The sequence below is a fragment of the Neospora caninum genome, chromosome VI, assembly GCF_000208865.1.
Source record: "Neospora caninum Liverpool complete genome, chromosome VI".
Taxonomy (NCBI): Eukaryota; Apicomplexa; class Conoidasida; order Eucoccidiorida; family Sarcocystidae; genus Neospora; species Neospora caninum.
The window spans coordinates 2,034,276-2,046,689 of NC_018392.1; the positions used below are offsets into that span (position 1 = coordinate 2,034,276).

At 55.4% G+C, this 12,414-nt stretch overlaps 3 protein-coding genes across 3 annotated transcripts; 1 reads left to right on the forward strand and 2 right to left on the reverse strand.

The window, feature by feature from the left end:
* Window positions 1-2,082: 2,082 nt before the first annotated feature.
* On the reverse strand, window positions 2,083-2,717 carry NCLIV_017800 (hypothetical protein; the record flags this gene model as incomplete). The annotated part of the gene is made up of 2 exons (XM_003881972.1): window positions 2,083-2,564; window positions 2,705-2,717. The coding sequence occupies 2 exons, from the start codon at window positions 2,715-2,717 to the stop codon at window positions 2,083-2,085; spliced, it is 495 nt and encodes a 164-aa protein (XP_003882021.1).
* A 752-nt stretch (window positions 2,718-3,469) lies between these two features.
* On the forward strand, window positions 3,470-6,056 carry NCLIV_017810 (conserved hypothetical protein; the record flags this gene model as incomplete). The annotated part of the gene is made up of 4 exons (XM_003881973.1): window positions 3,470-4,503; window positions 4,885-4,969; window positions 5,151-5,234; window positions 5,646-6,056. The coding sequence occupies 4 exons, from the start codon at window positions 3,470-3,472 to the stop codon at window positions 6,054-6,056; spliced, it is 1,614 nt and encodes a 537-aa protein (XP_003882022.1).
* Window positions 6,057-9,838: 3,782 nt separating this feature from the next.
* NCLIV_017820 (hypothetical protein) lies at window positions 9,839-10,507 on the reverse strand (the record flags this gene model as incomplete). Its single annotated transcript, XM_003881974.1, has 1 exon — window positions 9,839-10,507. The coding sequence occupies one exon, from the start codon at window positions 10,505-10,507 to the stop codon at window positions 9,839-9,841; it is 669 nt and encodes a 222-aa protein (XP_003882023.1).
* Between the last annotated feature and the right edge of the window lie 1,907 nt (window positions 10,508-12,414).

The following is a 12,414-nucleotide window of genomic DNA, read 5'->3' on the forward strand; positions in this document are numbered from 1 at the left end:
CAAGAAGCAGATCATAGGAGTAGACAGGCATATAATGAGGAGAATGATATGAGAAAGAGTATGTGACGAAGCATAACAAAGAGAAGGAGTTCAATGAGAATGTGAAGAAGAACAGGGAGAAGTGAGATCAAGGTATGAGAACGTGAAGAGAAAGGGAACGAGAAGAAGGAGAAGAACAAGGAGAGGGAGAGAAGGAGAACGACAGGGAGAAGGCGAAGGAGAACAAGGAGGAGAACAAGGAGAAGGAAAATAAGGAGAAGGAGAACAAGGAGAAGGAGAACAAGGAGAAGGAGAACAAGGAGAAGGAGAATGAGGAGAAGGAGACCAAGGAGGAGAAGAAGAAGAACAGGGAGGAGAACGAGAAGAAGAACAGGGAGTAGAACGAGAAGAAGAACAGGGAGTAAAACGAGAAGAACAACAGGGAGTAGAACAAGAAGAAGAACAGGGAGTAGAACGAGAAGAAGAACAGGGAGTAGAACGAGAAGAAGAACAGGGAGGAGAACGAGAAGAAGAACAGGGAGGAGTACGAGAAGAACAACAAGGAGAACGAGGAAAGAGGAGGAGGGAGAGAAGGGGACAAGGAGAAGCAGAACAAGGAGGATAAGAAGGGAGAAAAGGGTTAAGAAGGAGAACAAGGAGGAAAACAGGACACCGAGGAGAACAAGGAGAAAGTTTCTAAGAAGATACGGGGGAAGAGACACCCGCAAGGACACGGAGAAGAGGCCTTGTGAAAAACAAGGAAATAGAATGACAGGGCGGATGCCTTACTTTCTCTCATGGTGGTCGAGGCGTCGTCCGAAGCGCTTCTGGTGAAGCTCGATGTACTCGTTCTGCGGCATGGCGGCACTCGGGAGAAAGAGAGGCAGAAATGCGCGAAGAAAAGCGAGAGAAGGCGATGCGTTTCCTTGGAAAAGTGTCAAGAGACAGCGCCGGAAGGCTCTCGCTGTCCGGAGCAGAGGGTGGGCACAAGCCTTTCCTGGGAAGCACTTTGGGGCTTTCGAGAAAAATGGTTCCTGCCGAAATCCCGAAAAAAAAGAAATTCGGAGTGCGACCCAAAGCGCCAATTTTCTTTGGGACTTCGTGCGCTTAACTGCTGGCCATCCCACAACGCGCGGAACGCCGACTTTTCGTCGGCGAGCAGGGGGACGAGAAACGGGTTCCGGCCGAAGAGACAGGCTGCAGAAATGGCCAAGGAAAAGCCTCGGAGAGTTTTTGTGTTGAGGGTGTTCTTGGATAGCAAGCGCTGAAGAGAGCAGAGGAAAAGGAGCCGCGAAGTTTCCTCTTTCCTCGCGGTCGCACTGTCTCTCGCGCTGTGTCGTTCCGATGTACGTACAGCTGGGCAGGCAGGAGGAAGTGTCTCTGTTCTCTGGGTTTGGGTCGCGCAGCGCGCACAGCACGGCTCCTTCGCTGTGCCGCCGGTCGCATGCATCTACGAGAGGAGAAGATCGACGCCCAAGGAAGGAAAAACGGGAAACACGAAGGAGAGCCTCGCCAAGAGAAACGCATGCAGTCATTTTGGAGACCAGTCCACGGTTCTGTCGACTGGGGAAAGGCCGGTGCCGCTCCCAGTCCTTCCACGGGTCTCTCCGCCTTTCATGGTTTCGCCCTCCCACCTCGTGTCTTCTGTCTCCGGAGGGAGGGCGACAGAGTCCCTCTTTTTATGCACCCAGTCGACACTCCGTTCGGGTTGAAGTCTTCTCGGGATTACCAATTGGACTTTTGCGTCCTCTCTCGTTTTTCAAACCTCTTGACTCCCTTCGCTTTCTCGCAGTCCCTTTCCTGGTGTCGCTTCTCCAGTGTGCTCGGAGGTCCAGCGCTGCCCATGGTCGGAGATTGACCTCCGCTTGTCTTGCCTGTCCCGTAAATTCGGATCCCTGCCTTTTCTCGCGTTTTCCTCTTCTCTCCTCAGTTTCTTCTCTTGGTCTCTTCCCTCTGTCTTGCTTGCTCTCGGCAGCGGCAGTCTCGTTAGTCCACCATGACGGAGACACGGCTCGACGCCGGCGATGTGTCTCCCTCGCCGTCTCCAGCACGCAAACGAAAACGCCTTCACGCAAACGACCAGTCAGCTTCTCCTTCTCCCACTCATTTCGCGTCTTCTCCCTCTTTTCCCGTCTCCTCTCCTCTCTCTTCGTCGTCTCTCCCATCACCTCTGTCTTCTTCCTCATCGTCTTCACCCTCTTCGTCATCTTGTTCGTCTTCGGCCTCTTCGTCGTCTTGTTCATCGTCTTCACCCTCTTCGTCGTCTTGTTCATCGTCTTCACCCTCTTCGTCGTCTTGTTCATCGTCTTCACCCTCTTCGTCGTCTTGTTCATCGTCTTCACCCTCTTCGTCGTCTTGTTCATCGTCTTCACCCTCTTCGTCGTCTTGTTCATCGTCTTCACCCTCTTCGTCGTCTTGTTCATCGTCTTCACCCTCTTCGTCGTCTTGTTCGTCTTCTCGCTTGTCTCCGTTGTGCTCTGCTTCGGCGTCGCCTTTCTCTCCGCCGGCACGCTCGGGAGAGAGCGACGTGGGAGGGGAACAGCGAGAACTGCGAGATGTGTCGACTTTCTCGCCCCCGGCGAATTCTGGACAGAGAGAAAGTGCGCTGTTTGGCGCCGGAGCCGAAGAAGCAGGTTCCGCGGCGGCGCAGGAGACCTCGTTTCCCGAAGCGTCGAGCGCCGACAAAGAAACAGTTCCTCTTTGTTCGTGCCGAACTCCGACTGACTCGGCCCCTGCATCTGAGATTGCAGACGAGGGAGAGCAGAGAAGACCGTGTTTCGCGTTCCTCACTTCCCCCCTGCAGCCGCCCCACCTTTCTGCGTTTCCCAGTCAAAGAGTCGCGCGCTTTCAACTGAAGCGGCTAGCGACAAGACGAAGGAACGCCGAAGGCAGTCGGCAGGCGCGCTCTCCAGTCGAGGCGGTGTCCAGGTCGAGTGTACATACACCCGTGGAGGAACGGGTGGCGGCTCCCCGATCGGGTGTACGTACGCGTGAGCCTGACTCTCCTGCGTTCTGCGGGCCTCGCGTCCTCCTCCACGGTGTTCCGAGTATTTCGCGCGATGCAGCAGCTTTCTTCTTCCTTTCTCGCCTGTACAACACCAAGGTCTCTGCTCTCCTCTCGCAGCCTGGGCTGTCCCGAAGCAGAAGCCAAGACAAGCGCAGCACGTCTCCCGCTCTCGCTTCTTCCTCGCCTTCCGCGTCTTCTCCGACGCCTGCATCTGCGTGGATCGTCCGACGCAATCGGTTCTTCACGCAGCTCCACGGCCCTTCGCTGAACGTCGCGTGCTACTCTCCCGAGGCTTGGCGAATCTTGAAGTCGCTGCTCCTGCTTATTTCGAGCGAGTCGAGGAAAGCGTCTTCTCTCTTCATCTCGACTGGCGTCTCCCCTGCTGCGTCTGCCTCTCGGAGTCCGCCAGGTTCTCTCTCCAGTCCCTTCTCTTCTCCGTCTCCGGCGCCCGCTTCGTCTCTGCGTCCTTCCCACGCACCGCGGATGTCTTCGGCGTCTGAAAGCTTCGCAGGCTCGGCCCTCTTCATTGAGGATCTCGACCAAGTTGCGCCTTCTCTGCAGCGGCGCCTCGCGGCGCTCCTTCTGCGCCTGCAGGAGAAAGCTGCGGGTGCGCCCGCGTCTCGCGTCTCTGGAGCCCAACTGGCGTGGCTGTTCACGGCCTCTCAGCCCCACGGCGTTGTCCCCGCTCTTCGACACAGCTGCACGGCGGTGCGCCTGCCTCTCCCTTCTGTCTGTGAGCTTGCATGCAGATTCTCGGGCGAAGCGAGGGAAGGGCGAGAGGATGTGCGGGGAGAAGCGACTGCGGCAGCCGGACCAGGCGTCGAAGAGATGGCAGGGAAGGGACAGGAGGAGCGGACGGGTCAGCAGGAAGGAACGCAGAGGGAGAGACGCGAGCTTGAAAGACAAACAGAGGGGGGATACAGTGGGCGCGAATGCGCTGAAAGTTTACAGAAACCCCGTCCCAACTCGCAGTCCGCTAACTTTTCTTCGCTCGCGGCTGCAAGAGCAGCCTCGTGTTCTGCCGCCGGCGCATCATCGCTTCTTCATCTTCTCGCGCGGGAAACTGAGCAGTGTCCCTTCTCAGTGTTTCTCTCGCTCTTTCGGGCGCGACGCGGAGACCCCGCCGCTGAAGCACTGCTCCACCGTCTTCTGTGTCTCTCCGCGCAACGCGGAGAAGAACCTTCCGCAGGCGACAAAGGAGAACAAGGCGGGCAAAGGAAAGAAGAAAGAGAGAAAGACACAGAAGCAGAACGAGAAGAAAGAGAAGCGGGGACGGGAGGAGATTCGGAGAGGGGAGCGGGATCTGAACCGCGGGCGAGCGAGGGGACAGGGCAGGAGGAAGAAGGGGACGAAGGCAAGTCCTTTCCTTCGTGTCCATGGCTGGAACAGAAGAAACGGTGGCAGTCTTCGACATGCAGCGCTCGCCTGAGCGGCTCGGGGCTCTCGGCAAAACCTGTGAATGAGAGAATCGGGAAGATTGCGCAGCTGCTCAAAAGCACAAAGTGCTCCGACCGGAGGTAAGGAGACGCCTGCGAGGGGAGGAACAAAACGAGACAGTGGAACTGGAAGTCTGGGAAGAAACAGACGAACGACTGAAAGGAAGTGCAGGAGAAAGAACCGCGAAAAGCGCGGTCACGAGGCAAAGGCACACAGGCACCACCCCGAAGCCCCTGATTTTTTAGAAGATCAGAAATGCAATCAGGAAAAACGGGACTTCCTTTCGCCACATCTTTTTCGGCTTCGCCTCTTCATCCCTCCCTGCTCTTCCTTCTGCACTTGTCTCTCTTCTCCCTGTTTCTTTTTGCCGCTGTCGCTTCTCGCGCATCTCTCCACTCGCCGTGTCTCTCAGCTTCTCGAGAGTTGCTCCTTCTCTCGGGCCTCTGCTTTGTCTCGCGCAGCTGGCCGGCGCTACGGCATCTCTGGCATGGGGCGCTACAGCAAGACAACCTTTTCCGGACGCGCAACGCCGACGCTCTTCTTTTGGTAAGCTTCCACCTTTCCGTTTGCCTGGCTTCGGCCTCCATTTGTCCCCTCCGGGTATTTCCACGTGCCTCCTGGGAACCTCGTAGCAGCAGCTGTTTCTGAGAGTGCCCCGCCCGCTGTCTTTAACGGACTCGAAGGCTCGCGACTGTCATTCGTCACGTTTTTTGGTTTCTGCGTTCAGGAGCTGATGCGAGCTTTTCTCCATTCCTCGGCGAAACCGTGCCCGTCCTTTGCTTCCGAGCTTATTCACCTTCTTGCAGATACGGTAAACTCTCCTGGAGGCGTGCACCATTAGAGCGGCAAACGCTTGCTGCCGTAGCCACACGCGCACACATTGCCGCGTGTATGTGTGTCGGGAGGATAGACGTTATTGGCGATTGAGGAAAATAGTTTTCGACGCGTTGATCCTGATCCCGCCTCGGCAGAGAGACGCGGTGGTAGGCGCGTGCCCGGATGTTTTGCGTCGCCCTGAGGTGACTCGCTACCGACACTCGAGTGCTGTAGGTCTTCTCTGCGAAGCGCTACGTGGAAGAAATGTCTCGGCGGCAGCGACGCCTTGGGATGAGATCTTCGCAACTGTTTCTCTTCCCTCACGGGTGTGTATCTTTTGTTTCCGGCAGTTTCCCCGGCATTCTTCAGAGGTGCGTTGTCCCCGGCTGATCTGTGTCTTGTGCAGTCGTGGGAAATCGCCCGAGGGGAGTTTGCTGTGGGTGCACCAGCGAATCTTGAACTCTGTTCTCTGCGTGCTTCGCGGCTCTATCATGCGAATCGGGCGCGTCTCCGGGCGTCTCTCGAGCAGCAGGGAGAGAAGGAAGAGGACGAAGCGCAGGAAGACGCAGCAGATGGCGAAGAGGTGGGCGAAGAGGCCGACGAAATGGAGGAGCAGACGTCCCAGGTCGACGAGCGCGGTCTGGAGAACTCGACGCCCTGGAGTAGTGGCCAGGACACAGAGATGGATCCGGAGAGAAGCGAGAGAAAAGATGGGCGCATGCAAGTCGAAACGACAGCCAGTCCTGCGACGAGCGAAAGAGGTGAAACCACGAGCGACATTGCGGGGGCGGTGTCCCTGTTCGACCGGGATGATTGAGGTCGGAGGTACACACGCCACAGTGTGTCTTAGTGTTTCGTTGGGCGAGGTCGAGACTGCCAGAAAATCTCGGGAAACGGGAGCCCTCGCCGAAAAAAAAGGAAAGAGCGTTGTCTGACAGAGCAGCTGTTTAGAATTCTATAGAGAAACGCTTCCTTTATCACCCGCATGCAATGCAGAAAACTCTGGACCTTGCTCTCTTTATCACACGCATGCAATGCAGAAAACTCTGGACCTTTGCACCTGTGCAGCGAAGGCCTGGAACTTCGTGCTATTCGCGGTCGGCGAGTTCACCTGGCAGCAAGTGTTGAGCCGTCAGCGGCGTACCAGCGTTTTTTTTTGCGGCGCGCCTACGGTCTCAAGTGTAGAACGGGTTTTTGGCTGCCACGGTGAGGGGTTCCTTCAGCGTGTGCTAGTTTGAGAGAACCAGCGAGTTCCGCTGAACTGGAGACGTCTCTCAACGGGCAGAGGCGCTTCACTGGGTCCCCGCGAGGAGAGACCCAGATCATCTTAACACATGCAGAGAACTCGAAACGTAGCAGATCGTATTGAGTCAGCGAGTTGTGCACCATTCCTGCGTGATCCAGTAGAGCGAGGAAGAACAAGCTGTTTCACGGCCGATGAAGCAGGCGGCCTCGCAGTCACAGTTGGAAACCAGTTTCACCGTGGCCCCTGGAGAACGCCCGAGACACGCGTCTGCAGCGAACCACACCGCTTCGTATAATTTACCACCCTGTTTGTCCCTCGCACGCGGGCTTTCGGAGACTGTTTTAGAGGTCTTTTCAAAAGCATTTACGGCTCTGCTGTCAGACTTCCAGAGACACCCTCACGCTTTAGACGCCAAGATGTCAGTATGGATGCAACCACATTTCGCACGGCGGTACCACGAGGTGCACGCCGGTGAAGTCTGGCAAGTGGACCAAGCATCTCGAGAGATCTGGAGCATAAGCCGGCGACGTGGCACACTGGTTTTGCTTGACGCTGTGACGAACGAGAAACCAGTTCAAGGAGGTACCTTTGCGTCGAGTCCTTGCAGGAAGTTGCGGTGTATACTGCCTGAAGTTTGTGTGAAAAAGGAATACGCGGTGTAGCGCTTCTTGGGAGAGTATGGACGGCCCCCGACTGGTGATATTCTGTAGACATGTGTGAAGAATTCGAGCTTCATCTCCAGAGGTTCTCCTTTGGATTACGCGTTTCAGCGACGTTCGCACGCAACGCTACGTTGCACGGCCCCGCGGTGTGGAATTTGATTGCACAGAACACGAAGGTAGGCGCTTCCATGTAAGGTCCCTCGGTGCAAGAATGTTGCTGAGCTCTCTGCATCCGTACAGCTTTTCAGCGGAAGAGATGGGGCTTATGATGCGTAGTTCTGCTCTCCAACTCATGCGGATAGTCGCCACGTTGACTTGCGGGTGCACTAGCGGATGCACACCTGCGAATCGGAGAGATCCTTGGCCGGGGTTATCGCCGTAGTGAATGTGTAAACGTGTTCCACCTGAGCACTTTTGAAAAATGAAGCATCTTTGGGAGTCGCAGCCGGCACAGTTTTGATGCCTTGCAGCGGCGGGTATCCGACGCCTCTCACCATCGGGCACGCCGCCACATCAAGTCGGGGTGCCTTGTTGGGTGAATACAGCAACATATGATCGTAGGAATACGCCTCTCTGTGTACCACGTGCGCCTTTCTTGCCCCCAAAGCGTACCTTGCCTGCAACGACTGAACCGACTGCTGGTAGAAGTATGCTTTTAGGCAAGGGTCTCTAGAACTCCGCATCTGAAGCCTCTCGTTTCAACAGTCTCTAAAAAGATCGGCACGTGTATCGGGGACGGGGCCAGCCTTGGACGCGGGGTCGCTGTTTGCCAGGTTGGCGAAACAGCTTTTTGTTCTGTTCCCGCGGGGTTCCGGACGGCTCTTTTTCCGGCAGAAATGCAGTTTACCTAAACGTGCAGCGCCCTGTGTCTGTTTAGGTGAACTTTCTAAATCAACGGCTAAGGCGGCTTTGCGCCGCCCAATCTTCTCCCGAAGAGAGAGCAGCCGTTTTTCATTATGCAGCAGCCACTCTGTGTCCGAACCGCCGAGCCTCGCTGTTACGAATGCACTCGGTGACAATCATCTTCTCGAAAGGGGCTGTGGTGTTCCGAGAATGACTGACGAGCTTCTCCCCAGATAGGAGTTTTCCGAAAATCAGTGAGGGGGGGATGGCAACTCCCAGTAGTCTTTGGAGCGAGTCTTTGATCCACGCGCTGACGGTGGCTGCCCGATCATCACCGCCGCGGTGTTCCCATCTATAACGGAAATGTTACACAACAATGTCATGCAGGGAAACGCGCCAAAGAAACGACTTCCCTCCCATTGACTGCTCCCTCTGTGAAACTGTCTGCCTTGACGCCAGCACTTGCATCGATGCGCCGGAAAACGCCGTTCTTCTTCACCATGTACGGTTTTACCTCTCCGTGGGAACGAGTGTCTCCGGCACGTGTCATACCGGGCATGAGCGCCAGCGGACCCCAAGGCTTTCGTCATCATATCACCGATAGAAAAGGAAATTCTGCGCGTCTTACCCCCAGCACAAAAGAAGACAAAACGATCGAAACGAATTAGACCACTCCGTTCCCGGTGGGCACCTTAGCGGCACATCACAAAGAGCAGGCACGGGCCACCGGTGGCGGACCAACACAAGAGAAAATTCTCCAAACCACGAATGGAATTCACATGTGGTTGGAAATTCGGATTACACCCCTGCGAAGCGCCAGTATGGGCGCCGGTCTCGAAAACTGGAAAGTATCACGTTCTGGAATTACCCGGAGTTCGCACAGCGCCGCCTGCGCTCATGCATCGCATGACAACAGACAGAGTCATTGGATCTGGCCGGCGACCGTCAGAAGCCGATGCAGCAATGCAAACGAAGGGACAAAGTCGACAGTCCCTGTTTGAAGGCGTCAGTCCAGTTTGTCCTCACTAAGGATAGCAGTTTCAGGCCTTCGTCCGGGTATGAAACACCCTACACCTGAAACCACGTCCCTTTCTTCCGAGTGGAATGGTCGCGGCGAACGCGGGGCAAACTTGTCACAAACGGCTGCACAGAAGCCCCAGGCGGGGGCTCAGATGCACGAGATCTGCATCGGCGCCTGCGGACCGCCGGTCTCTCAGCTCGACTGCCAATCGGGGCGGTGCCTCCAACGGAAGAGCTGCTGGAAACTTCGCTCGTCTATCACTTTGACTCGTCCCTACATCGACAAAAGTGTCGGGGGGGTTTTCCCCGCTAACTAGCCATCAGACCACATATTCCTCTAGACCGAACAGAAAACAGGAAAGTCTTCAATCCAGTGTGACGGTGCTGTGAACCGGCACCGACCAGACACCATCCCTCCGCCGGCGACAGTTGGGCGCTCCGAAGACGCCATTTGTCCCCTGGCCACAGGTGAACGGGGCTTCGGGAAGTACGCACATCCGCGAATCCTGCATAGGGGGCCTTTGTGTGTGTGTTTGCAGGCGCGATGCAGGCGGTCAGGCTTCAACAGGCACACAAAGGGGGAGCAAGTACGGCCCTCCCCAAGTTCAAGTTGTGAGGCCAAGTCCAAAGGCGACGGCAGTTTGCGCTCATCGGCAACGCGGAGCATGGCCGCTTGGCTGTCCTTGGGTGGAACTTCACGACGAAGCATGTCCTTCAGAGCATTCCACATTCCCGGAATGTTGAATGTCTCCTGCCTCGATCCAACACCACGCTGCTCGGATTGACAATTCCATAGCCACGAAAACGGTGCTTGGCTCGGCATTGTTCCTATTCATCGTCATCATCGTCTCTCTTCTTTTTTTTCGACTTCTTACCGTCGTCATCGTCATCATCATCGTCGCCCTTCCTTTTCTTCTTGTCATCGTCATCGTCATCATCATCGTCTCCCTTCCTTTTCTTCGACTTCTTATCGTCGTCATCGTCATCATCGTCTCCCTTCTCTTCCTTCGACTTCTTATCGTCGTCATCCTCATCGTCGTCGTCCTTGCTCTCAGATTTCGATCCCTTAGGTTTGCCTGCGACAGCACCCGCTATGAGGTTTGTTGCGCCACCAACGAGCGCACCAAGTCCAAATCCTTCCGCAAGCTGTGTCGCAACGCCCCCTACAGTTCTCACGATGTGTGCGGCCTGTTTCCTTCCGTCGTCACCTTCATCCTCATCATCTTCGCCCTTCTTTGTCTTGGCCACCTCTGACTGTAGACCTTGCATGGATTGATTGGTTGTAGCCTGAACGGCCTGTGTACCTAGTGCCTGCATGTCGCCTCCTCCAGCGTTTTGCATCGCTCCCGCTGCACCCATTAGGCCACTAACCAACTGAGCAGCCTTGAAGAGACGCACAGCTGAGCACGGAAGAAGCACGGCCGATTCCTGCAGTCCGAGGAAATCTGCCCCAAGGCGCCAACTTAGGGCGAGCAGGAGGACGACGAATGCACGCATTCTCGCAACAAGCAGCCGCAGGCAGTCCAAGCCCCACTAACTCTTTAGGAGACCGAGACACTGATGGCTTGGCCTCTGTCTCGCCACTCTCCCTTAAGTCGTTGAAGTCACTGCCCTCCGGCTCATCGAATCACCCTTGTCGGTTTTTCTGGCGGCAGACCAAGAGAATCACGCAAACCATGCCGTTCACAAGACCGCGCAACTAACTAGCGCCGCCCTGTATCTACACTGCAGCCAAAGTACTCGGCCGAGCAACACAGATCGAAGACAGCGGAACCGTTTTGAGAGCAAAATGAATCAAAGCCTTCGCGTCACAAATATCTCGACGGCCCTTACTAGTGTGTCCAGAAGAGCAAAGCACGATGAAGTCCCGTTCTCTCTCGCGCCTGCCGTTTTGTGTGGCGGGGACAACTTTTCTCAAGGAACGGTTGCGCCAGGCGCTGCTTAGCCAGCTGTCTATTTGCAGTCTCGAGCGAATTTGCCGTACATCGCTGGTTCTTCCGCATTTTGCCAACGTTTTAGACACCCCATGAGAAAAATGATGGAATTTTTTTCGTGCCTGTCCATGAATTAGAGAAGCAAGCTCCCCCGCGATTTTAAAAAGCGACTCGGCAGGCACTATAGATAGCTTGGAAGCTAACACGGAGGGCACTCCTGACCGGAGTTTGGTCACTGACGACGCCGTATCACGCTCCCGCTCTTGTTTCCGCGCCGCACCCGAAAAGTTCTGAGAGAGAGGGCCTGGATCTCTCACAAAACCAGTTCTGCTTGGATTGTCCTCCTGTGCAGGCTTTCGTGTAAAAGAGCCGGACTCCTTTTGAGGGCTGGCACACGTGAATTTTTCGGCATGAATCGGCAAACAGCGCTGCCACCGCATCTCTCTTTCGACGACGTTAGGAGATGTCTACATATCTCCACTAACGTGCCGGCGGATGGCCTTGAGTCGGCGGCCGGTGGGTTTCAGTTAACTCCCTTCTTGTGCAAAACTGTGGTACGGCACCTGAAGGCAAGGATCTGAGCGTAAGCACCAGTTGTCGTGGCTTCCCAATGTGAAACACGACCCTTTGGTTGTAGAGGCGCGTCTCGGACTCGCCCGTAGACTGGAGACGAGGTCTGAGGGTTCCATGAACTGGGAACGAGTGTAATTTTTGTGGTTCGACTGAAACAGACCCGTTACACAGGCTCATCGTCCATGACACCCTGGTTCGCCATTACAGCAGCAGTCTCCGAACATCTACGCCGAATTTTGCGTGGTACTTTTTACCGACTGCTTTAACCCGTAGATGCATCTAGCATACTTGCGTGACGGCAAATGCACACAATCGCTTTGCATGGAGAAAGGGACCGCAGTGAAAGCCTCAGGTCTGTTCACGCCTCAGTGTTGGCGAAGTGCGTGGAACAAGCCGCCTACACTTGGTAAGTTAAGGTTTGAATACCAGGGATGGGCACGACACTGCAAGGTTGTTTCCCCTGCAGCTGAAACGGATGCCTGAGAATGTCTTGCTTGTCACACTGCAAAACAACATTCCCCATGATAAACTCCACACAATGTAGGCAGGAACTGCTCTGGTCGACGCTAGCCTTGCAAGGAGGCACGCGGCCATGTGTTGACTTCTTTTTTTGCGACCAAACTATATTCCGGTTTCTTCGACGGAACCACGGACAAAGACAGAGAGCACCGGGGCGCACTTGCCTCTCTGTCTTGTGTGTGGACAACGATGTCGACCGTTCGAACAGTCAGTTGCGCGATTTCCTACGTTGCTGATATGCGGTACAGCAGCTGAATGCCCCCGCCTACTGGCGACTCCAGCTGTTGATTTGAAAGCGACGAAACCGTTCAGATATAGCACCATTTTACCTCATTTATTTGCATGGCGCAAATCGCTTAACCGCAGGCGGGGAGCTAA